General features: G+C 44.3%; 1 protein-coding gene across 6 annotated transcripts in view; it reads right to left on the bottom strand.

Annotated features, from left to right (window-relative positions):
* Window positions 1–5,849: 5,849 nt before the first annotated feature.
* The window catches only part of ARHGAP24 (Rho GTPase activating protein 24), an 896,906-nt gene continuing 876,405 nt past the window's right edge, over window positions 5,850–26,350 (bottom strand). For all 6 annotated transcript variants that reach the window (XM_069743298.1, XM_069743290.1, XM_069743329.1 and 3 more), the window contains 3 exons: window positions 26,058–26,179; window positions 10,970–12,044; window positions 5,850–6,666 (listed from right to left, as the gene is read on the bottom strand). In XM_069743298.1, coding sequence (XP_069599399.1) covers window positions 6,423–6,666; window positions 10,970–12,044; window positions 26,058–26,179 — 1,441 coding nt within the window. In that variant the 3' untranslated portion in view covers window positions 5,850–6,422. The remainder of the gene's footprint in view (window positions 6,667–10,969; window positions 12,045–26,057; window positions 26,180–26,350) is intronic.

Raw genomic sequence — 26,350 nt, 5'->3', positions numbered from 1 at the left:
ACCTGATGCGTTAGAATCGGGCCACAATCTAGTCTTCTATATATATAATTGTCTAAGGGTTTTTCCGTCTGTCTGTCTTTCTGTCTGTCTGTCTGTCTGTCCTGGAAATCCCGCGTCTCTGATTGGTCGAGGCTGCCAGGCCTCGACCAATCAGAGACCGGCACAGCATCGACGTAGAAATCCCGCGTCTCTGATTGGTCGAGGCCGCCAGGCCTCGACCAATCAGCAACGGGCACAGCGACGATGATGTCATAATGGTTGCCATGGCGACGATGATGTCATAAAGGTTGCCTCGACCAATCAGCGACGGGCACAGTCTGCCGCGAATTCTGGAATCATCATTGTTCATATACTACGGGGACATGCATATTTTAGAATACCCGATGCGTTAGAATCGGGCCACAATCTAGTTTTCTATAAAGGAGTTGGCTGCTCAACCACCTCCACCTCCCTGTCAAATCACGTACCCCTGACGAAGGAGCCTCGGCTCCGAAACGCGCGTCGGGTAGACGTGCCGGCCACGCTTCTGGTGTACACCCGCTAAACCGCCCAGGACCAGGTAATAGTGATCGGTTTACCGTAGTGATTATTTCATACATGGGTGCATTGGCACCTTCCTGGTTGTTTTCCTGGTGTTAGGATTAGCGTGTTCGGATATGGCTTTTGTTGGTTACTTACCTGGTTTACCTTATATTTCACATGCCCGGTTCCAGTGGGCATCTGGGACGTCTCAGTTATCTTTAGTTCTCTGGGCCCTACGTTATATAGGTGTGCACTGCTAGTATATGGGCATCACAGAGACTTATATATACTTTAGACCCACTGGTCCCAGGGTATAGTAATTAGGTATACGTAGTGTGTTTGACACAAAGTCCAGCCATTCCGTCATTTTGGTGTCCTCTCCCAATACTTACATCTCTTACATTCCTCGTATGGGGAGCCAGGGCTTGGCCTGTACGTTCTGTTCCATATAGGGGAGTACCTGTATTGTGACATATTCCATTTCCCCACCTGTGTTCTATTTATGTCCTACTATGTTTTATAAGATATGTATTTAATAAAGAGTTTTTTACTTCAATTATAGCTACCCTTGTTGGTCGTCTCTCTTGTGGTTTCCACATCCTTTCTTAGTTATAGAAAAGCCTGCTCGCCGCTGACCAGTGCAGGCTACAACAGCAGAGCCTGGAAAGGCAGCAGTAACCCTTTGCACAGTATCAGGCTGAGTGAAACGCTGGGACTGACGTCTCAGCTGAGCAGGCTCCACTGCGGCTGATGCAGACTGGGAGACCACAGCAGACACGGCTCGAGATTCCCCCTGTGCAGCGGCGGGAACTCGACTCCTAACACCAACCACTTCTGTCCAGTCAATTATTTTCTATAAAGGAGTTGGCTGCTCAACCACCTCCACCTCCCTGTCAAATCCTGATTTGTCAGCCCTGCAAAATCACAAGTCCCAGCCCCCACCAGTCCTTACTTTCAGATCAATTCTCCTAATCACTGCTCACAGGTTCACAAGACATGTTTTTGGAAGAGGCTTATTTCTATACGCAAACATTGTTATAACACTTCATATAAAGACTTCAGAATAAGCACTGATAAACCTTAATGTGTCAAAGTAGCAGGACAAAGATACTGAACCATAACTAGCACTGAAGGAGAAGTGCCTACTAGAGTTGAGCGACTTTTACTTTTTTCGGATCGAGTCGGGTTTCGTGACACCCGACTTGTGGTCGGGTGAAATTGGCCGATTATTGCAAACAGTCGGGGGCCGACTGAAACAAGAAACCCAATGCAAGTCAATGGGGAATCAAAGTCGGCAGTTAATGGAGGACAGGAAAACACCTACAGTGCCCATTTTAATGCCAAAACATCAATTCTTATTACTTAAGCTTGTCAATCTTAATTTACTTTATAATAATAGTTAGGCATTGAAAACTGGGGGTCATTTGGCTAAAGTTGTGGGGGGGTAGGGCTGGCTCAAGATGTTCGTGGGCCCAGGAAATGCGGAATATGTCACAGCGGTGGAGCAGGGAGAGGTAAGTATTTCAATTTTGCAAGTGCTGTGATCCTGAGCAAGCAGGGGGGGCCCACTCGTTGGCACTGGCACAGGGCCCCTCATAATACAGCAATGTGTTTGACGGCGGGTGGCGCCTCCCACTGGCAGAGACACTTTTGCATACTATGAAGGGCCCTGTGCCAGTGACGTCGCCAACGAGTATGCCCCCACCTAATGAAGGAACCTGCACTTTCATCTGCACCTTCCTCTTTGTCCCCGTGTAAGGTGGTATAGTATGCGGGAAGGGGAACCTCACTTTCAGCAGGGTCAGATTCTGACTGTGTAGAGTGCAAGGGGAATGCAGTGGTCTGGGTCAATGTACCAGCAGACTCATCTAGCAGTGGCTGGGCAATGGGCAGGATGAGGAGGAAACACAGATATAGGCCCAAATAATAAAGTAGGCTAAATGCAGTTCAAAATTGGTAACAGGACTAAACAGGGGGCATTGCTTTGTTCAGTGGAGGAAAACTGTAATGAGTGGCAGACACAGTTAGTGGGCCCAAATAATAAAGTAGGCTAAATGCAGTTCAAAATTGGTAACAGGACTAAACAGGTGGAATTGCTTTGTTCAGTGGATGAAAACTGTAATGAGTGGCAGACACAGTTAGTAGGCCCAAATAATAAAGTGGGCTAAATGTCTGCCAAAAAATTGTTCATAAATAAACAGGCGACATTGCTTTGCTCAGTGTCGGAAAATTGTAATGAGCAGCAGACTAAGTTAGTAGGCCCAAATAATAAAGTGGGCTAAATGTCTGCCAAAAAATTGTTCATAAATATACAGGTGGCATAGCTAGGTACAGGGGTAGTCTCCTCTACTGAGTAGCAGACAGTGGTAGTAGGCGCAAAGTATTAACTGGTCTAAATGGAGGCCAGGGCCCCTGTATATTTTAACTATCATCTATCATTTCAACAAATTTGTATTGGCAGTGCCATTGAAGGATTTAACAGCACAGACTACACAGTGGTGGAGCAGGGAGAGGTAAGTATTGCAAGTGGTAGAGCACTGTTGGGAGCTGGGGGGAACACACTCTCGTGGGCGGCAGTACTGGCACAGGGCCCCTCATATTACGACGGTGTATCTGACGTTGGTTGTGCACCACCACCGTCAGAGACACTTCATTGTACTATTAGGGACCCTGTGCCAGTGCCGTCGCCCAAGAGTGGGCCCACCCACCTGTCCAGGCAAACGGCACTCGCACAGGTGCTTGTGCCAGGTGGTGAACACGGCCCTGTGGGGGGAGTCAGCCCATTTAGGGAGGTATAAAAATGGCCTATGGTGGACATTCAGCAGCTGCAAATGGAGGAATTGGAGAAGTCAGTAAGAGGAGGCCAAAAGCAAGACATTTTTAAGGCAAGCAGTGGAAGGTGGGGCAAAATAATTTGAAATCCATGATTGGTTCATTTTAATGAAGGTTAGATCATGGTATGTGTTAAGAGCTCCATGGAGTAAACAGTAGTGTCGCCTGACGCATCCTTCACTTTTGGTTTGGGTGAAGGACACAAGGAAACGTCTTGTTCCTGACCGGGAGCATCCACTGACGACTGCTTTTATATTTGGAACTTTCTGAAGAGGAGGCGAAAGAGCTAGAGGCTGAGTCAGCAAGGAAAGCCAAAACTTTTTCCTGCTGCTCCGGCTTTAAAAGCTGTTTTCCTACTCCCAGATAAGGGAGCCTTCGAGGCCTTGTGTAGCCAGACGATGATGCTGGCTCAACACCTCCAGCCTTAGGTGCTATTGTGCTTTTATCAATCCACAGATAGAAAAAATGAAAGTGGCACTCACCCGAATGTTGCTAAATAGTGATGTCCTTTATTCAGAAAACAGAAGGACAAACATGAGGAAGAGAGGCGGCTGGTAGCAGCTCACCTCCTTCTCGCACCCTAACTGCTACCAGCCGCCTCTCTTCCTCATGTTTGTCCTTCTGTTTTCTGAATAAAGGACATCACTATTTAGCAACATTCGGGTGAGTGCCACTTTCATTTTTTCTATCTGTGGATTGATAACAGTATAAATCTTACGGTTGAGCACCACCCAGTAGTTGCCAGTTCAGTCTTATTGTGCCGCTAACGTCCTGTATGAATCCAGTGTGCTAAAGAGAAAACGCAAGCCGCTCAGCCGCCCTAGTGCCTTCCTACTTTCTGTTTTTTTGCTATTGTGCTTTTACCACTACCACCAGATGCATCACCACCATCAGTACCAGCTGGCAACCACCACCCACGGGCTCTTCCACCAGACTTCCTCATTTTTGGGAAAATATAACCAAAATAACAACCGTTATATGGTACTGTAAAACAAGGTAAAAGGTGTATATAAACTTGTTGAGAATTTAAATCTCCCTTTTTTGGGGGGGAAACTGAACCAAAACTCAGGCCCTGTGCATAAAACAACACAATGTAAGTGGCAGAAAGTGGCTGGCTGATATACGACAAACTAACAGGACTGAAGTATATCCACTTTGTGAGAATTTGAATCTCACTTTTTTGGGGGGGATACTGAACCAAAACTCAGGTCCTGTGCATAAAACAACACAATGTAAGTGGCAGAAAGTGGCTGGCTGACATACGACAAACTAACAAGACTGAAGTATATCCTCTTTGTGAGAATTTGAATCTCCCTTTTTTGGGGGGGACACTGAACCAAAACTCAGGCCCAGTGTAAATAACAACGCAATCTAAGTGGCAGAAAGTGGCTGGCTGACATACGACAAACTAACAGGACTGAAGTATATCCACTTTGTGAGAATTTGAATCTCATTTTTTTGGGGGGAGACTGAACCAAAACTCAGGCCCAGTGTATATAACAACACAATGTAAGAGGCACAAAGTGGCTGGAAGATATATGATAAAATACAAGGACTGTAGTACAATTTCAATCTCCCTACAATGATCTCAGGAAAAGTATGGCAGCAATAAAAAGGACTGCTGCACACAAAAGAGTGGACAAAGAAACAAGAGAACTGTGCAGAAAGGAGCAACAGGATTTTTGCTTTTAAAAAAGCAGTTGGTTTGCACAGCGGAGCCTTATAAGGCAGCCTAATAAGCTACAGAGCTGATGCACAAAAATATAGCCTCCGCTGTCCCTGCAAAAAAATGGTGGTGTTGGACATTGGAAATCGCTATAGCACAAGCAGTTTGGGGGTTAATCTTCCCTCCCTAACTATATTCTTTCTTCTGATGAAGCTGCAGCAACCTCTCCCTATGCTAAGATCGGCAGAAGTAAGATGGCGGTCGGCATGCACGCCCCCTTATAGCCCCTGTGACGCCGCAGAAAGCAAGCCAATCACTGTCATGCCCTTCTCTAAGATGGTGGGGACCGAGACTTATGTCATCACGCTGCCCACACTCTGCGTCCTCCTCCATTGGCTGAAAAATGGCGCTGAAAGCGTCATATGAAACGCAACTTTTGCGTGCAGATCGCCGACCTCATGGCCAATTCCACACTAGGATCGGGTCAGGTTTCATGAAACCCGACTTTGCCGAAAGTCAGCGATTTTTGAATTTGTCCAATCCGTTTCGCTCAACCCTAGTGCCTACCCACCAGCTGCAAGGAAGTGATAGACTATGCCGCTGTGTGCGGCCGAGAACACGTGTTGGGAATAAGCCTTAAAAAATATTGTTATAAAACCAATTTTCTAACATATTTATTACCTGAAAGGTAATTTGGGGGAAGCATAAATCCAAATGGGCCACTAAATCCAGAGTGTGACACAACCTAATATTAATGATCGTTCATAAACACTTTTTTTTAATAGACGTACAAGAATGAGATTTTATTAAAAAAAGACTCAGGCATGGCTAGTCTTGCTGTAATGCTTTATAAAATTCTGTACACTTTCTTTTGGTCATAGGCAAGTTGGTTGGCACAAACATCAAATGCACAAAGTATCATCCTATGTATTTTTTCTTTGTTTATTCCCTGTCAACATGGGAATCAACAATTGATATACAAAATAAGCTGATGGTAGCACAATGCGCAAAAATATTATATTATGTGTAAGTGCAAGGGTATATATAGACTTCATATAAAGCTTGACTGCAACAACATATCAATTTGCCATTTTAAATACAATACTTGCATTATTATAATTCTTGGAATACAATTCTGCTTTTATTACATAACACTTTAATTTTTTTTATTTTTAATCTATGTACACACATCCAGTTGTAACACTTGACAGTAGCATTATGGAGCATGTAATAATAAACCAGACTCTATTAGACGGATACTGGGTAAGATGTTGGTTAGTTGTAGTCTCCTTCCTCCCTAGAGAGTACCAAGTGATAAGTATTTCAGGTGACCAGCCACCTGCACACCCTCCTCATAAAAATCTACGGCTACATCTCATTGTCCAACATACTTTGGGTCACTTCACTGAATCCATATTGTGTTTCCTCTCTCTGGTCTACGAGGTTCAACTGTAAGGTCTCCAAAGGTTGAGAAAAATTGCTCCATCTCCTTCTGCAACATATCGTTTCTTTTCTCAGCGTCCTCTTTCGCACGTTCGGCATTTCTCATTTTAATTTCCACCATTGTGTATTTTTTCTTTTCTTGTTCCAGTTCCTCATGCAAGGAAACAACTTCTGTCTCCAGAGTTATATTTCTCTGTTCCATGCTGAAGAAAAACAAAATGTTTTCAATAACATATCAATGAAATAGTGAATATGAGCTATATACAAACACTTGAGAAGTGGGGGACATGATGCTTCCGTATGATTATGGATTCATTACAAAATGTGCTGTAAAATAGAGTTAATATAACACTATAGTTTATCACGAGCATGCACAGTGTTAGAAATTTACATCTGGAAGTCTCTCACATTGTTGGAATTTATGTCCAAAATGTTTTGGTACAATCGCTATTGCTGTCAGTCTCAAATGCTGATCCCTGTAGATCCCCGCCCACATCACTGATTGGCTGCATACTGTATACACTGACAAAAAATTGCGAATCAGTGGTGTGGGTGGAGTTACACAGAGCAGTTGACTAGGCGGTCCAAGACAGCCAGTCTTGTAGTCATATTCTGCTGTTGATAAACTGATTTTATTGAAACAACAACACACATCCAAGTAAGTGATACATCACTGAAATCAGGGTCTCAACCCCTACATAATGCTGCTTTCAAATTACAAAGCAAAAACCTGCTGGCAGATTCCCTTTAATATTTTGACAGGTCTAAAATTGTTGAATACTGAACATTTCAGTAAAGTTTAGAGATGAACAGCATAAAATAGGGGCATACACTGAAAATAAGGGACCCTATTACAAGATCCAATTTTGGATTGCCTCAGAGGGTGTTGGCATCCCCTAAACCTACTTCTCATTTCGCCAGAAAATTATTTTTAACAATCTTGTTCCTTTGAAAATATGCTATTGCCCCCTTATGGAAAAGGGCACCTGAGCAGCTGGGCTGTTTCCCATAGCATCCTCTGGGGAATAAATTAATGTGTACTTCTATCAAAAATGTAAAGATGCCATTATTTTAGTAAATATGATATTAGGTCTCCAGTCAATGTTTGGCAGGTTTTTTCATTCCACAGAGATCGTAAAGGAAACCTAACAGCTGATACATGCTGCCCGATTCACAGACAGCATGTACCATACAGTGGTTAATTGATTTCCACCATATATGTTTGACTGTGAAATGCATTTCAGAGAAAAACATACTTTAAAAGCCAACTAGAGACCAAGCCGCATGTGCTTCTTGTCAAAAAGGTTCCTGGCAGGGCCGTATTTGGCGTTCAAGGTACCCAAGGCACTTTAAGTTGTCACACCCTGTTAGGCGCCAGGATTCTCCTGCTGCACAGGGTAGATCTCAAGCCTTGTCTGCACCGGCGGTCTCCGATTCAGCTTTGGCCACTGCGGGTGCTTCTTAGCATAGACGTCGGTCCCAGCGCCTTGCTCAGGATCATGCTGTTCATCTGATTACTGCTGGCTCTTCAGCTAAGTCTATTTTAACCAGCAGTGGACAGAGACGAATGGATGCTCTGGAGGCTAAGTCCAGAAATCACCCTCCTGAGCATGCTCATGATGTGGCGGCTTCTCATTGGTGGTCGGTCGTAAGCTGCGCTGCTGATGTGGCAGCTCTGGATTGGTCTGTGAGCAAGGTTCTGTCTGACTGGACATGAGCTGAACATATAAAAGGGTCTCAGAACCTAGTATTCTTATTACATGTGTGTATGGGACATTGCACCAGTGAGGTCTTTACCAGCATGTGCTCAGGGTCAGCGGTAAGCAGCTAGTATTCCTGTTCTCCGGAGAGGAGTTTGTGTGAATTCAGGGCTGGCATTTAGCCATTAGAATTCCTGCACCTCCAGAGAGGAGTTGGTTGAGTGCATTTGCTGATTGTGTGACCACTGTTTGCCTTTTACCCCATTAGCGGGCTACATTCCCCTGTGAGCTGAACAGGGGTCGTGTCTAGCGCCATACCTGTTCTGTTCCTGTGTGCAAGTGACACAGTTCAGTTGCTGAGCATCTGTTCCGTTTGTGTGTGCGAGCAACACAGCTCAGTTGCAAAGCATCTGTTCCATTTCTGTGTGCGTGACACAGCTTAGTTGCAGAGCATCTGTTTTGTTTCTGTGTGCGAGTTCTGTTCTTGTGCTGTTCATACTGAGTGGCGTTTAACTCAATGTTTGCAGTCGCTCTCCTATTGTTCTGTCATTGCTTACTAGCAGCAGTTTTCCATCTCTGCACGTTGGGCCCCGGGTTGCGATTGCGCTTTATTATTTATTTTATTTAGCACAATCCGCAAACCCTAACACTCCCCCTATTGGTAAGTCAGTTAAGGGTGCATGCACACTACATCTTTTTCAGGTGGATTCACTTCATAACCCACCTTAAAAATCACTAAATATGAACTCTAAAAAGGCTGAATATATGCACTGCAGTGTAAAAATTACTTGCTGATCATATGATCAGTCTATGGAGCCTCATGTAACCGCTTCAGGTTTCCAAAGATGCAAAGTGGTTAAACGAAGCTGCTCACTAGTTTATTTAATACAATTTAATTATTAAACAGTCCTCAAAAGATGTTGAATAAGACAAGTGAAAAGAAACAAAAAAAGTTTTAGCACAAAAGACGCCGACATGTCTTGAAGTGTCTTCTGCCTGAAAAACTCATGTAATTCACATAAGACATTGTGTGCACATACCCTAAAAGTGCCCATACCCTTTACATAGGAGTTAAGCCCTCCCATACACATTAGACTAAAGTCCGAATCTGCCAATTTCGAAAGGTTCCACCCAGAGTCTAATAAGTATGGGATCCCCTGACTGATGATGTTGAGAGAGAAAAGGATCCGGCATGTCCTATTAAGGACTGATCCTTTTGTTCTCTAAATGATAAGACCCCCGAGATTTCTGGTGGCAGCTCTCTATTATATAGACAGGAGTGCTCGGGAAAGTGAGCGGCCCTGTATATGTGAGAGTTGGGAGAGATAGCTGCTGGCCGAATGATCAAATAGCTGTCTATAATTTATAGGGGCAAACACTTGTTCAGCTGACAAATACGGTAAGTAATCACGCCTTATTCCTGTGTCCTGTTGTGTATAAATATGTGACTTTTCAGATTTTGTGTTATTCTATGCCTGATGAAGATGCCTCAGTAGTCTCAAAAGTTGCGATTTTTTTACCATCTTTTCAGTTAGCCATTAAAAGGTGTTAACTACTGATGAGCGATTATACTCATTACTCAAGATTTCCCGAGCATGCTCGGGTGATCTCTGAGTATTTGGATGTGCTCGAAGATTTAGTTTCTGTCTCTGTTGATGCATGACTTGCGGCTGCTAGACAGCTTGAATACATGTGGGGATTTCCTAACAAACAGGCAACCCCCACATGTAATCAGGCTGGCTAACAGGCGCAAATCATGCAGCTATGGAAACAGAAACTAAATCTCTGAGCACATCCAAATACTCAGAGATCACCCGAGCATGCTCGGGAAATCTCGAGTAACGAGTATACTCGCTCATCAGTAGTGTCAACCAATGAGGACTCCCAAATTTTAATATTGTTGTTACCAACCATCATCAAACTGCGGACCATACTGGAACCACAGTACTGAATAGTTACAGGCAGTAGCACTAATAAACATTTAAAGAGTAACTTAAAGGGGTGGTCCGAAAACAAAATAATTTTCATTCTTAATCCCTAACTATTTAGTGCCATTATCTAACCTATTTTCTAATATACTTCCATTAGAAATTCCCTAACTATGTTATCTAACGGCTTTTCTTTATTTTTGTCATAATTCCTTTTTGATCATGTTTTGTTTGAGATTCCCAGTTCATGCTGGGATACTCAAATGAAGCACTGCTGCAGCCCAGGCCCCCTCCCTGACATGAAGTGTCATTAGTGACGCTCGCTTCAGGGGCCTGGCTAGTCCCTGCACATTGTGCAAGGTGTACAATGACTGTTTCTGGATCCAAACAGTAGTAATGTGCGGGCACCAGAGCGGTGTCAGAATACCCGCAGAGACCAGCACTGCCCCCCACAAGTGACATCATTGGTCTCTGCACGCCGAGTATTCTGACACTGCTCTGTTGCCAGCTCGTTACTACTGATTTGAGCAGGCATAAGAGTGCACTGTCATTGTGCATAGAGCACAATGTGCAAGGACTAGCCTAGCTCCTGAAGAGAGCATCACTGATGACACTTTGGGCTACATTCCTTAATGAATGTTTATGCAGTTTAATTGGCAGTTGGGGGGTGACGACGCCCTTTAAATATTATCTTTCTTGTCCTGTGAATACATGCAGCCAAGCACATATCTATTCTATGTGCACAGGGCGATCACGTTAAGGATTGTTTTATGCACATCCTATATAGTAGAGGTATATTCTATCTATGAATGCTGTATGGCATCACTTTTAGAAGAATACTGTTGATTTATAAGTAGGATACAAAATATTAATAATACCTTTTTATTCTTGTCTCATACTCCATTTTTTGTTTTGACATTTCTTGCTTTAAACTGGACACAAGGCTGTGCAGTGCACTGTGATTGCTTGAGTTACTCACTACAAAAGTCTCACTGTTGTCACTGCTACTAGTAGCCCGGCTACTGCGACCTCCTGCACTTCTCCGGTCAAATTTGGTCTCAAAGTCACCTTGGTTGTTAATATCCTCATTAACAGGCCCATCTAAAACTGGATCTTCAAAATTTCCAGTGTAAAAGTCTTGCTCCGGACAAGTTGTTGTAGATGAGCGGCACGAGTTGGAGTTTTCAGGAAGGGATATTTCACATGATGATGTAGACCATGTTGCACTGTCTATGCTTTGTTTGTCATCAGAGTTCACCATAGAGAACTGTTGCTGGACATTATCATATGTAGACAACCTGTGCTGTTGGACTGATTCACCAGTAGAGTCTTTCTGTTTGTTATCTCTCAATGTGACGTACCCATTAGGCAGCCAACTTGTGGTCCGACTGTTCAGAGCATTGCTCATAGTATCTGTACTGGACACTCCCATTTTCACTGCTCCATTTTGTACACTGTGTGTACCCATTTTTGTTCCCGAGCTCTTGAGAGATGAGGTTCTCCTTGCCTGTAAAGTACCGTTAGGTAATGAGAGATGCTTTTCATGTACTTCCACTGAGCTACTAAAGGACCCATTGGTGACAATTCCACTACCCTTATTAAATGCAGGATTTTTTTTTACCATTAGTGGTGGGCTTCGGGAAACATCAAGTTTGTGAATGCTATTCCTTGGACTATTGGATTTACTTCCTGAAAGTCCAGTGGGAGAACCATTTTCAACACTGGATCTTTGTGGAGAATCAGATTTCTCCCATGAACAACGTCTCATTGCTATATCCTTTGTGTTGTTGTTCTCTTTGTTTTGTATTTGACCTAAAATAATTTTCTTCTGTAAATCATTATTATTGTTGCTCAATTCTTGTCCAATTTGATTTGGGCCATCTCCATCTTTGGGAAAAAGTATTTCATGTTCACTTATCATCACTGCCATCAATTGCTGAACCACAACAGTACCTGCAAAATAATGAAAATCAATCTAGTTACACCATATGTAGCAAAAAACAACAAATGGAATATATATATTGGTCATAACATGTATAATAGGGCTTGGTGCCTGGATGCTGCCTGTGATTAACTGAGCTTAAAGTCACTGATTGTTCAGCCATAACTTCCTGGTGAAAGAGGTAATGACCTGTAAATAGTTGTATATTGGCTGCCCTAAAATAACTAAGGAGTGGCTTCCAAACAACTCTGTGACCATTCTTAACTTGCTCAGCCAGAGCCCTGACCTAAACCCAATTGAGCATCTCTGGAGAGACCTGAAAATGGCTATCCACGAACGTTCACCATCCAACTTGATAGAACTGGAGAGGATCTGTTGGAAGAATGGCAGACGATCCCCAAATCCAGGTGTGAAAAACTTTCTGCATCATTCCCAAGAAGACGCATGGCTGTACTTGCGCCAAAGGGTGTTTCTACTCAATACTGAGCAAAGTGTCTGAATACTTATGACCATGTGATATTTCAGTTTTTCTTTTTTAATAAATTTGCAAAAATGTCAACATTTCTGTTTTTTTCAGTCAAGATGGGGTGCAGAGTGTACATTAATGAGAATTTACCTAATGGCTGCAATGAAACAAAGAGTGAAAAATGTAAAGGGGTATCAATACTTTCCATACCCACTGTATCAGGAAACTATCTGGCTGGGGTATTGTATATATCAGGGAACTCTCTGGCTGGGATACTGTATATATCAGAGAACTCTCTGGCTGGGATACTGTGTATATCAGAGAACTCTCTGGCTGGAGTACTGTATATAGTATGAGGGAGCTCTCTCGATGGGGTACTGTATATATTAGGAAACTCTTTGACTGGGGTACTGTATACAGTGGGGGAAAAAAGTATTTGATCCCTTGCTGATTTTGGAAGTTTGTCCACTGACAAAAACATGAGCAGTCTTATCATTTTAGGGTAGGTTAATTTTAACATTGAGCGATGCAACCCCTGGCAAAAATTATGGAATCATTCAGTTGTTTAATTTTGTAGAAAAAAAGCAGATCACAGCCATGGGAAAAAACTAAAGTACTTTCAAATGACAGCTTTCTGGCTTTAATAAACACTAAAAGAAATCAAGAACAAAAAGTGTTGAACTCAGTAATGGTTACTTTTTTTAGAACAAGCAGAGGGAAAAAAATTATGGACTCACTCAATTATGTGGGAAAAAATTATGGAATCACCTTCTAAATTTCAATTCCCAAATCTAACATCTGCATCAAATTAGATCTGCTCGTTATTGTGAATCTAAAAAGGAGTGATCACACCTTGGAGAGCTGTAGCACCAAGGGAACTGACATGAGTCATGGCTCCAACATGGGAGATGTCAATTGAAACAAAGGAGAGGATTATCAAACTCTTAAAAGAGGGTAAATCATCAAGCAATGTTTCAAAAAATGTTGATTGTTCACAGTCAGCTGCGTCTAAAATCTGGACCAAATACAAACAACATGGGAAGGTTGTTAAAGGCAAACATACTGGTAGACCAAGGAAGACATCAAAGTGTCAAGACCGGAAACTTAAAGCATTAAGCATCATCATTAAGTAGTCATTGTTTATTCAATTTACCCATTAAGTCTAACTTTATGCACAGTCATGTTTTCACTTTCACACACCAACACTTCATGCTCTTTCTTTCTCCCATTCTTTTCTTTACCATAGATATGTATTCCCATTTTAGTATTTTTTTCAGTGCCAATGGATACATACATTCACTCTTTATATTAAATATTATCCTTATTTTTTAATAATTTGAATTTCCCTCACACTTCTTTCTCATTTTATACATTCATTTTATGCATTGATCTTCAGTGATACTGACATGCATCACTGTGATACTTTTTCACTCCATGGTGCACATGCATTGTCAGACCTCTCAGGATCTCCATTCTGGCTAGACAACAGGACCATGAGACGCTTGTGTTTGCTGGGACACCGGACATTATGATCAGAGTCCCTCTGGGTGGAGTTTCCCCACTATGGTGAGGACTCGGACAGTGCAAGCAGTGCTTACTTGGTTTCAATGCATACCATATCCTACTCTTGTCATACCCACATACACATCTGACACAGAGACATAAAAAAGCGAGACTGCAGTTTGCCAAAATGTATATGAGTATTCCAAAATCCTTCTGGGAGAGCAAATTGTGAACTGTGTGAAAGGCATCATGAAATCTGAAGATTTTCAAAGTATGTTGGGTCGTAATCAGCATTGGACTGGAGCACCTTGGGCCCACCAGAGAAAATCATTCTTTTTTTTTTAATTTGTTTATTAATTCCAGAGTAAACAAACATTGCACATATTACATTTATCATTATTAAATATATCATCAGATACAAATGATTACAGAACATTATCATATCCAAAGTTCACAGAGGTAATAGACTGTGCATGTTGAGTCATTAGTGCCTATAAAATACCTACTATACAACTTAAACAACTTTAACCATTAGTAATAAGTCGCCAAAAGAAAAACGGATTTAAGTTTGCTCCGTAACGATGTCCCAAAACCACATGCCCTCCCTCTCGTGTATATATCTAATCAGCGCAGACTACAGAGTATGATGAGATGAGTTCCATCTACCCCAAATTTTTTCAAATTTACCTGGGCATCCTCTATTATGGTACAGTGTTCTCTCATATGGGATAACCGAGTTCACCAGGACAATCCAAGCTCCGAGAGTCGGGGAGGAGCTACCCATCCACCTTAACGCCAGTACCTTTCGTGCTAAGAAGAGCGTTTCTCGAAGGAAGATCCCAGTATGGTGATCCCAAGTCTCTGTATCCCACACCCCAAATAGGCAAGTCAATGGTTCAAGTGGGACAGGGATTAACAATAAAGATGTTAACAATGTCGTGACCTCTTTCCAATAATGAAAAATTACCGGGCACCTCCATATCATGTGGATAAAATCCGCATCACGTGTGTGACATCGTAGGCAGTCTGACGTATGGAGGCGACCCATTTTAAAAAGTCGTGTCGGGGTCAAATAAGTCTGATATATAATATATAGCTGGGTCATCCTGTTATTAACTGAGGGAGAAACTTTAGTTGGAGATTCTAGAATATCTTCCCACTCCTCTCCCAGTGTATCGGGAAGAAGTCCCTCCCATTTCTTCTTTAAGGAGTTAATAGTGAGCCCATCTCCCACGGATAATAGATATGTGTATAAAGAGGAAATGAGTCCCTGAGGACCCTGTGATTTGAGAATGCCTATAAGGGGTAGAGATGAAATTGCTCGACTTGCACCCATATTTCGCATATGTGACTGGAAGGCTGACCTCAGCTGTAAATAACGGAAGAATTGAGATCTAGGGATATTGTAGGTATCCCGTAATTGTTCAAAGGATACAAAAACTTCCTGGTTATATAAATTACCCACCGAGAGAACACCATATGAGATCCAGAACTCAGTAGATGGGTGATTTAGTAATTCTGGAAAATAACTATTATACCACAGTGGCATTTCGGCTATTATATCTGTATATTTAATAACTTTTTTAATTTGTCTCCATATTAATCTCGCTTGTCGAAGCAATGGCAGCAAACGGGGAGCACTGACTTTCTCCATTTCCAAAAAACCCAGTGGACAGTCAATCCGGGCAGAATGGATTAAATGGCTTTCTGAATTAGGTAGGGAGTTGCTAGGCATCCACTTGCTTATCGCCCTAGCCTGCCCGGCAAGATAGTATAGATAAAAGTCTGGTAGGGCTGCCCCACCCCCCTTTTTCGGTCTCTGTAGAGTAGATAGTTTGAGTTTGGGTCTGGTCTTCCCCCATATAAAGGACGTGGTCAGGGAGTTTAAGTTTGCAAAGAAAGATTTGGGTATTGGCACAGCACTATGTTGGAGACAATAATTAAGTTTGGGGAGCAATATCATCTTAACTAAATTAATGCGACCTGCAACGGAGAGAGGGAGTTTGCTCCAGGTTATAAATTTAGATTTGACCAGGTCCAGTAGTGGATAAATATTAAGTCGTAGGTCCAGCTGACTATATTGAGACATATAAATTCCTAGATATTTGAAACTGGAGACTACAGGTAGTGACGAGAGATTTTTGAGACAAGGCACCGGCACATGAGACAGAGGCATCAGAGCAGACTTATCCCAATTTATATAGAGACCAGAGAATTTACTAAAATTATCAATAGTCGTCATTACTCGTGGTAGTGTTTCTTCTGTTTTATCCATAAATATGATCATATCATCAGCATATAGACCGATGGTATCCACACAATCCGCAATACTTATTCCTTTGATATCCGTGGAGGACCTTATGCGTATTGCCAAGGCTTCTATCGCGAGGGCAAAGAGAGCCGGGGACAAAGGACATCCCTGACGGGTTCCCCTATGTAAGGTAAAGGAATCAGAGATAGAGTTATTTACAATTACCCGTGCCCTAGGATTCCTATATAGTGTATCTATCCCTCTAATAAATTTATCTCCAAAACCGTATTTCTGTAGACATGCGGAAAGAAAAGGCCACTCGAGGGAGTCAAACGCTTTAGCTGTGTCTAGGGATGCCAGAGCCCAGTTATTATCCAATTCTAGGGAGCTATATTGAATCACTGATTGGACCCGCCGAATATTAATGGAGGTACTTTTCCCAGGCATAAAGCCTGTTTGATCTGGGTGTATAAGGTCTAATATGATCGTATTTAGTCTAGTAGCCAATATTTTAGTGAAGATTTTATAATCTACGTTCACCAATGATATGGGGTGGTATGATCCACACTCCAAGGGGTCCTTTCCCTCCTTTTTAAGTACAATGATATTTGCATCATAAAATGTTTCAGGCATAATTTCTCCCTCCCATATGTTCTGAAGCACCTTCAATAAAAGTGGTGCCAGGTGGTCCCGATATTTTTTATAGAACTCAACGGGAAACCCGTCAGGTCCAGGGGCCTTCCCGGTGGCCATGTCCATTATAGCCTGTTCCACCTCCTCCAGAGTAAACTCAGCCTCCATAAAAGCTTGTTGGGTTGGGCTCAGTGAGGGGAATGTTATGTCTGATAAATAGTCTGCACATTCAGGGACCCCAAGACCACTACCCGATTTGTACAGTGTCTTATAATAATTACAAAAACTTCGAAGAATTTCCTCAGTGGAGGATACCAACGAACCATCGAGTGTCCGAATCTGTAGTACCGTATTAGAGGTGTTATGCTGACGTACTAGAAAAGCTAGGAGTGTACTGGCCTGATTCCCCAATTCAAAATAAGATTGACGGGTAAAGAATAATTTACGTTTCGATTTAGTGTCTATATTTTGAGCATATAGTCTTTGGGAAGTGAGCCACTCCACTCTGTTGCCGTTAGTTTGATTGGCCACATAGGCGGCTTCCGAGTCCTTCAGCCGTCGCTCTATCTCGTCATCCTCCCCCGCCGTCACCCTTTTTATATAGGAAATTGTAGAGGACAGACATCCCCTTAAGTATGCCTTTAGAGTGTCCCAAAACATATTGAGATTCGAGGGGTCTGGGTGAGTAGAGACAAAGCAGTTTAACTGATCAACCGTTCTATCACTAGAATCTATCAGTTTCAGCCAGAAGGGATTCAATTTCCAAGGTATATTATTATTTGACTGACCGTATTAAAGTTTGAGAATAGCTGGACTGTGATCTGATATCCCCCTGTTACCATGTTCGATACTATTCACCCATAGCGCTAGGTCACTAGATCCAAATATGTAATCTATACGGGATAGAGACTGTCTAGTTGATGAATGACAAGTATATTCCTTTGTCTCAGGGTGACGTGTTCTCCATAGGTCTAACCATCCGCTACCGTTCATAAACGATGCCAATTGAGAGGGAGATTGAGAAAGGGGCCCCCTTGACATCTCGCCGTCTAGTCTCAGTCTGTCTTTAAGATTATCCATGACTAAATTAAAGTCTCCCATACAGATAACACTAGCATTAGGATAATTTAGGGAGAAACCCAGTGCCATGCGGAGAACCGATATGCCAGCCGGGGGTGGGTTATAAACACATAATATCACATATTCCCGCATATTAATAAAGGCATGAACAAAAACAAAGCGACCCTCGGGATCGCGTCGTGACTCTCTAGCCTCCCACGTGACATTCCTATGTACCAACAGGGAGACCCCTCTGGAGTAACTGGTGTGAAATGCGTGAAGGGACCATTGCACCCACGGCTTTTGAGTACACTTAGCTGTGTCTCTGGTCAAATGTGTCTCCACAAGTGCTACAATATGTGGATGATACCTTTTAATTTGTGAAAATACCTTAATTTTCTTTCGAGGAGTCTTAATACCCCGTATGTTCCACGTCATACATACAATCTCAGATCCCATATCTACGTTCGGGAAGAGGCATAATGTACACCACAGCCTGGGCGGGAATCAGGAACATCATATAGAGCATAAGGTTATCACTGGCGACTAACAAACATAACAAACAATCAGAACTGGTGTAAAATACCAAACAAAACAACATTTGAACAGTGGAGGAGTATAATCCTACACTCCTACAGTCAGGTAGAAAAGGGGATACCCTCACTGGAATCAGCGTCTGGTATAGTTGATAAACTCAGCACCCACAGAGAAAGCTCCAGATTGTGTTGCCATCAGACAGAAAGAGCTACTCAAGAGTCCGGGGTACTAGGCCGCTTATATGACCGCAACCATTCGGCCGCCTCCGCCGGGTCAGTGAAGAACAAGGAGGAGCCTTCATGAACAATACGGAGTCGAGCTGGATAAAGCATGGAGTAGATGATGTTTTTATCCCTGAGCTGCTTTTTGACTTCCATAAATCGAACTCGCTGCTTTTGAAGTTCCATAGAGAAATCCGGGAAGATTGATATGGTGGCGTTATTGAATTTAATAGGGGCCCTCTGCCTTGCCAAGCGAAGAATTGCATCCCTGTCTCTGCAGTTAAGGAGACGTGCCAGAAAGGGTCAGGGCGGAGCTCCGGGAGGAAGAGGTCTCGTTGGGACCCTATGGGCCCTCTCCACAGAAAATGTTGAGGAGAATCCATCTCCCAGGCAGGTTTTAAGCCAGTCCTCTAGAAATTGCTCAGGTTGTTGACCCTCCGAGCGTTCTGGTAGGCCAATAATTCGAATGTTATTACGACGCAGTCTGTTTTCCAGGTCATCTGCCTTTTGCTTCCAGGCATTCACAGAGCCAGTGGCCTTTGATAGCTTAGCCTCCATTGGGGCAATGGTGTCCTCTATCTGAGACACCCTTGTTTCAACCTCTGAAATACGCCCTCTCATAGTTTGTATATCTTGTCGCAGACGGCCCACTTCAGTATGCACGTCTTCTATTTTCTCAGTGAGAGAGGACCTGGTGAGAGATATGGCCTGCATCAACTGCTCAGATGCTTGTTTAAGAGTCAGTTCGTCTTGTTCTCCCTCCTCATTGCTGTCAGAAAGACGATTTTTGCGTTGACTCTGCGTGGGATTATTTCTGAGAGAACGTGTATTATCTGGGGCATCTTCTCTGGCATATTTCCTCAACTTGTCAGCAGCCCCCACTCCTTTAGAATGATGCATGGTGATTGACAGAAGATCCCCACCAAAGGACCGGATTTATTATTATGGCAGTCTATTCTCCACTAGCAGACTGGACAGGGCCAAACACCGGGATGCACCCCAGAGAGGCAGCAAACCAAGCAAAGAGTCTCAGATATTTGCAAATGTATCAACTTAGGAATTTGCCCAGGCACTGGTCTCAGAGCAGCCACAGCTCCCCAGGCAGAACAGCAGGGAGGGGGGACGATCCCTCCAAAGTTATGGTGCCAGCAGGGGTTTTTGATAAGGGGGGTGCAGGGCCCAATTTTTCAGGGCGCACACCGCTCTGCCCCCTTTAGTATTTCAGGTCGGTAGCTCACCTCCTGAATGCACCACAGTCTTGCTATATAGCGCCTCTCTCCTTGCTGCTGGAGAGTGCGCTGTGGTAATGGCCGCCGTCCCCCAGGGCCCGCCCGCCGCTCTAGACCCGGCACCTGTCTCTTGTTCCCCGATGTTCCACAGCGTCCCCGCTGTATGTAGATGTCTGCCGCGCTCCCAGGGGATCCACCCGGCTCCAGCCGCCGCCGGCGCTGCGTCCTGCCCGCCGGAGCAGCGCTCAAAGATGGCCGCCGCAGCTCAGGGACTTTGCCGCTCTTCCAGGCCGCCACAGATACCGGCTCTCCAGCGCTCCACCGCCGCCGCCCGAGGGGTCGCCGGTCTCCCGAGCTCTCAGGGCACCGTCTCAGCCGGTGTAAGCTGCAGTTCAGGGGGATTAATGGCCGGATTCAGATCAGGATTATGGGAGCCTTCAAAAGGTGCGTCTTCTCTCCTAGCTTACATAGCCACGCCCCAGAGAAAATCATTCTTGGGCCCACTATGTAGCTACATAGAAAAAAATACAAGACCACCAATTGTGCACTAATATCAGGGCATAACATAAGGTAGTACACGTCTTAATGATATGGCAGGGGTTGGCGCCAACATTTTGGTTCAAACTCAATGATAAATGTCTCCTGGTGTTTATTAACCACTAGGCAAATGAGTTAGCACCAGTAGAGAGGAAGGGATTTTATGACATCTCATCTATATGCTGAGAAAATCCACGGCGGTAGTAGTAAATGCAGCAATATCTGCACAATGTGTGTTGATCTTTCTGCTGTTAATTTGCTGTTTGATTTCTGCAGCAAATACATTATGTGAATGCCCCCTCTTCTAGTGGTGCTGGTCTTAGATCACTTATGGATGGCATTGGAGTAATATTGAAAGAGCTTTCCCTCACATCTCCCATACACTTTTTACAAAAATCTCTCTGCCACCTATAAGGCCATAACGTTTTTTGAAGGGCCTCATATTGTTAGTAGCAGGGAAAGAAAAGATTTAGTCAGGGGTGATAAAGGGGGAGAGGGGATCAATTGAGTGATACAGGGAGAGGGGTCTCAGTCAGTCAGGGGTGATACAGGGGGATAGGGGCTCAGTCAGTCAGGGGTGATACAGAGGGAGGTGGCACTGCCAGAGGTGATACAGGAGGAGGGGACACAGTCAATAAGGAGTGATACAGGGAGAGGTGATGCAGTCAGGGTGATACAGGGGGAGGTGGTGCAGTCAGGGTGAGGTGGCGCAGTCAGGGTGATACAGGGGGAGGTGGCGCAGTCAGGGTTATTCCGGGGGAGGTGGCGCAGTCAGGGTGATACAGGGTGAGGTGGTGCAGTCGGTGATACAGTGGGAGGTGGCGCAGTCAGGGTTATACAGAAGGAGGTGGTGCAATCAGGGTGAGGTGGCACAGTCAGGGTGATTCCGGGGGAGGTGGCGCAGTCAGGTTGATTCCGGGGGAGGTGGCGCAGTCAGGTTGATTCCGGGGGAGGTGGCGCAGACGGTGATAAAGGGGAACTTGTACAGTCGGTGATGCAGGGGGATGTGGCGCAGTCAGGGTGATACAGGGGGAGGAGGCGCAGTCAGGGTGATACAGGGGGAGGGCACACAGTCAGGGGTGATACCGGGGGAGGGGACACAGTCAGAGGTAATACCGGGGTAGGTGGTGCAGTCGGAGGTAATACAGGGGGAAAGAGGCGCAATTATTATTATTATTATTATTTATTGTTATAGCGCCATTTATTCCATGGCGCTTTACATGTGAGGAGGGGTATAGATAATGAAAACAAGTACAATAATCTTAAACAATACAAGTCATAACTGGTACAGGAGGAATGAGGACCCTGCCCGCGAAGGCTCACAATCTACAAGGGATGGGTGAGAAAACAGTAGGTTAGGGTAGAGATGGTCATGCAGCGGTTTGGTCGATCGGTGGTAGCTGCAGGTTGTAGGCTTGTCTGAAGAGGTGGGTCTTCAGGTTCTTTTTGAAGGTTTCGATGGTAGGCGAGAGTCTGATGTGTTGTGGTAGAGGGTTCCAGAGTAGGGGTGATACGCGAGAGAAATCTTGTATATGATTGTGGGAAGAGGAGATAAGAGGGGAGTAGAGTAGGAGATCTTGTGAGGATCGGAGGTTGCGGGTAGGTAAGTACCAGGAGACGAGGTCACAGATGTATGGAGGAGACAGGTTGTGGATGGCTTTGTACGTCATGGTTAGGGTTTTGTAGTGGAGTCTCTGGGCAATGGGGAGCCAGTGAAGGGATTGACAGAGGGGAGAGGCCGGGGAATAGCGGGGGGACAGGTGGATTAGTCGGGCAGCAGAGTTTAGAATAGATTGGAGGGGGGTGAGACTGTTAGAGGGGAGGCCACAGAGCAGGAGGTTGCAGTAGTCAAGGCGAGAGATGATGAGGGCATGGACTAGGGTTTTTGCAGATTCATGGTTGAGGAATGAACGGATTCGTGAAATATTTTTGAGTTGAAGTCGGCAGGAAGTGGAAAGGGCTTGGATATGTGGTTTGAAGGAGAGATCAGCGTCAAGGATTACCCCGAGGCAGCGAGCTTGTGGGACTGGGGAGAGTGGGCAGCCATTTGCTGTAATGGATAGGTTCGTTGGGGGGGGTCGCGTGAGATGGGGGAAAGATGATGAATTCTGTTTTGTCCATGTTAAGTTTCAGAAATCTAGCAGAGAAGAAGGATGAAATAGTGGACAGACATTGAGGGATTCTGGTTAGAAGGGAGGTGATATCTGGTCCAGAGATGTAGATCTGTGTGTCGTCAGCATAGAGGTGATACTGAAAGCCATGAGATTCTATGAGCTGTCCCAGGCCAAAGGTGTAAATGGAGAAGAGCAAGGGCCCAAGGACTGAACCTTGTGGGACTCCGACAGATAGAGGATGATACAGGGGAGGTGGCACAGTCAAGGGTGATACAAGAGGAGGGGGTGCAGTCAGGGGTAATACGGGGTAGAGGGGCTCAGTCAGGGTGATTCCGGGGCAAGGGGGTGCAGTCAGGGATAATACAGGTGTAGAGGGGTTCAGTCAGGGTGATTCTGGGGCGAGAGGATTCAGCAGGGGTGATACAGGGGAGGTGGTGCAGTTTGGGGTATTACAGGGGCTCAGTTAGGGTGATTCCAGAGTGAGGGGATTCAGTAGGGGTGATACGGGGGAAAGGAAGCAGTCAAGGGTAATACAGGAGGAGGGCGTACAGTCAGGGTAATACAGGGGTAGAGGGGCTCAGAATGAGTCCGGGGCAAGGGGATTAATTAGTGGTGATACAGGAGGAGGGGGTGCTGTCAGTGATAATACATGGGTAGAGGGGCTCAGTCAGGCTGCGCTGTGGCCAATCAGTATTACTTTAAACCTTATTAAGGCTGTGTGCACACGTTCCGGGTTTTTCGCGTTTTTTCGCTATAAAAATGCTTAAAATACGCATAGATATGCATCCCATCATTTATAATGCATTTCGCAATTTTTGTGCATATGTTGCGTTTTTTTCAGTAAAAAAACGCATCGTGGAAAAAAACACAGCATGTTCATTAATTTTGTGGATTTTTTGTGAATTTCCCACTATATTATTGCATCCCAGAACCTCCGGGGAAAAAACGCAAAAAATCTGCAAAAAAAGCGCCAAAAATGCGAGTAATACGTGAAAATAACGCATACGGATTTCTTGCAGAAAATGTCCAGTTTTGTTTAGGAAATTTCTGCAAGAAATCTTGACGTGTGCACATAGCCTTAAGAGCTGCTCCACCGCAGGGAAGAGACAGTGACAGAAAAGGTCATCAGGATACGAGCACTGTGCTACCTACAAATCCTGAGCTGCAGTCTGCAGCAGCTGAACATGTCAGCTGTTATCAGTGACGCCCGCACTGCTCTGAGTAGATCTGAGCGCCGGAGCCGGGAGTAGTGGTGATGTCACGCTGGGAGGACGTCCTGCTCGTGGCTCCGCTCAGAACTAGTCAGAGAGCAGTGCGGGCGTCACTGATAACAGCTGACATGTTCGGCTCCTGCTGCTGCAGACTGCGGCTCAGGATTTGTAAGTGACACAGCGCTCATGTGCATACTGCGGCAAACACTGCCCGCTGCTAAAGTGAAATTAATATTCACCCCTCTACATGCCCATGGGGGCATGGGAAGCAGTGAATATTTATTTCCCTATAGCAGCGGCGACAGGGGCTTCTACTTCCTGTCACCCGCTGCTTCTCCGCTGGCACCGGGGGCCCCCATAGTAGCTGCCCACTGGCTGGGGGCCCATGGAGCAGTGAGGGGCCCTAGGCAGCTGCTGGCCAGTATGCCAGCAGGTGTCAGTGCCTGGGTCCACCGGAGAATCCGGGGGAACAGACCAACCCTGATCGCAATGTAGTGCCCAGTGGAAGAAAGCTGAGTTTGAGTCCTAGGTCATCGGTCTTCCAGTAGGGCAATGACACAAAACATACGGTATTTCAAGAAGCACGCAGAAATGGATGGTAACAAAGCGCTGGAGAGTTCTGACATAGCCAGCAATGAGTCCAGATCTAAATCCAAGTAAACACCTGTGAAGAGATCTTAAAATTTATGTTGGAAGAAAACCCCCATCAAATATGAGAGACCTGGAGCAGTTTGCAGAAGAAGAGTGGTCCAAAATTCCAGCTGACAGGTGTAAGAAGCTTATTGATTGTTATAGGAAGCAACTGATTGCAGCTATTTGTTCCAAAGGGTGTGCAACCAAATATTAATTTGAGGGTGCCAACAATTTAGTCTGGCCTATTTTGGGTTTTTTGTGGGAAATTAAGTCAAAGTTGCCTTTTTTTTCTCTGTTTTTTTGTGTTGTTCCCAAATACAGAAAGGAAATAAACATGTGTATAACAAAATATAAGTAGTTGCAATAATTTTCTGGGAGAAATTTTCTGGAACAATTTTAAGGGTGCCAACCTTTTCGGCCATGACTGTATAAGAGGAAGCTTTCTGGTTTATGCAGGAGTTGCATGGGCATGAGTGCTCCTCACCTGTGCTGCGATTCTCTGATGCGAGAGGATCGGAGCACAGAGCACTGACCACTCTGCTCACGTTCACAACAGAGCTGGAGCCGAGTGTCATTAGCATATGGCATCAGGTACTATACACTGGCGTAATTTCAGCTTTATACGGTGTATTTAAAGGGAACCTGTCAGCAGGTTTTTGCTTTCTCATCTGAGAGCAGCCTGATGTAGGCATAGAGAAGCAGAATCCAATAATAGATCACGTATATTACTAGGTGCAGCTGTATTTTGTATGTGTTCTGTAGACCTGGTTATTGTGATGACAGGGAATATTACACCAGATATGACATAGAGAAAATATTAATAATCTTTATTTTTATATAGCGCTAACATATTCCGCAGCGCTTTACAGTTTTTTTGCACACATTATCATCACTGTCCCCGATTGGGCTCACAATCTAGAATTCCTATCAGTATGTCTTTTGAATGTGGGAGGAAACCGGAGTGCCCGGAGGAAACCCACGCAAACACGGAGAGAGCATACAAACTCTTTGCAGATGTTGTCCTGGGTGGGATTAGAACCCAGGACTCCAGCGCTGCAAGGCTGCAGTGCTAACCACTGCGCCACCGTGCTGCCCAACCCCAAAATATTGATTGCTTAATTAGATGTATGGAACATGATCTCATTTATTCACTCAATCTAAAATTGGAACATGATGTCATTGTTATTGTAGTCGTGTAGCTCTTTATCCTGGGGGGATCATTCTTCACACCATCAACCAGCCAGACAGGTGAGATCATGCACCAGATGTGTGAATGATCGCGAGACACTGTCCTACTAGATTCTGGAGGTAGGAGACATCTGCTATAACATCGCTATCACCTACTCTGTATAAGCTAGCATGTTTTATCCCATTAAAGAGAAACTGTCTCTACGACAGGATCCTTATAGAGATAAAATAAGTGCAGCGTTATTCAAAGTACGAAAACAATCTTGTATCTTCACTGCCTCTCTCTCCTGATGAGAAAACCACATTCATAGCATCTCATAAATGCCCAATAGCATATGCCATTTATAATGGGAAAAAATTCTCATTGATGAATTCCATTAGCAAATCTATTTAACACTAAAGAATATTGACCGAACTGCAAAAATGTACGCATCCAACTTACCTTCCATTATAGTCATGGGATCCTCCACCTTAGGCCGCAAAATATTGGGACCGAATACTGTGGCAAGGTTCTGTACACTCATTTTATTTACCCCCGAGTATGACTGAACTTCATCCAGAAACCTAAAATAGAAATTTGAAAAAAAAAATGATTTAAGACAGATTATATAAAAGCAACCCATGCAGGCATTCTGTATTGCGCCCCATAATGTAGCACAATGTGATCAATTATGCACCTATGTTACAGGTAGAGCCACTGTATATATTCATTGGTAGTATCTATGAAGACCCCAA

This window comes from Ranitomeya imitator, chromosome 1 (assembly GCF_032444005.1).
Source record: "Ranitomeya imitator isolate aRanImi1 chromosome 1, aRanImi1.pri, whole genome shotgun sequence".
NCBI classification, from domain to species: Eukaryota; Metazoa; Chordata; class Amphibia; order Anura; family Dendrobatidae; genus Ranitomeya; species Ranitomeya imitator.
The sequence above is the reverse complement of the archived record's forward strand: the minus strand, read 5'-3'. Positions and strand labels throughout refer to the sequence as shown.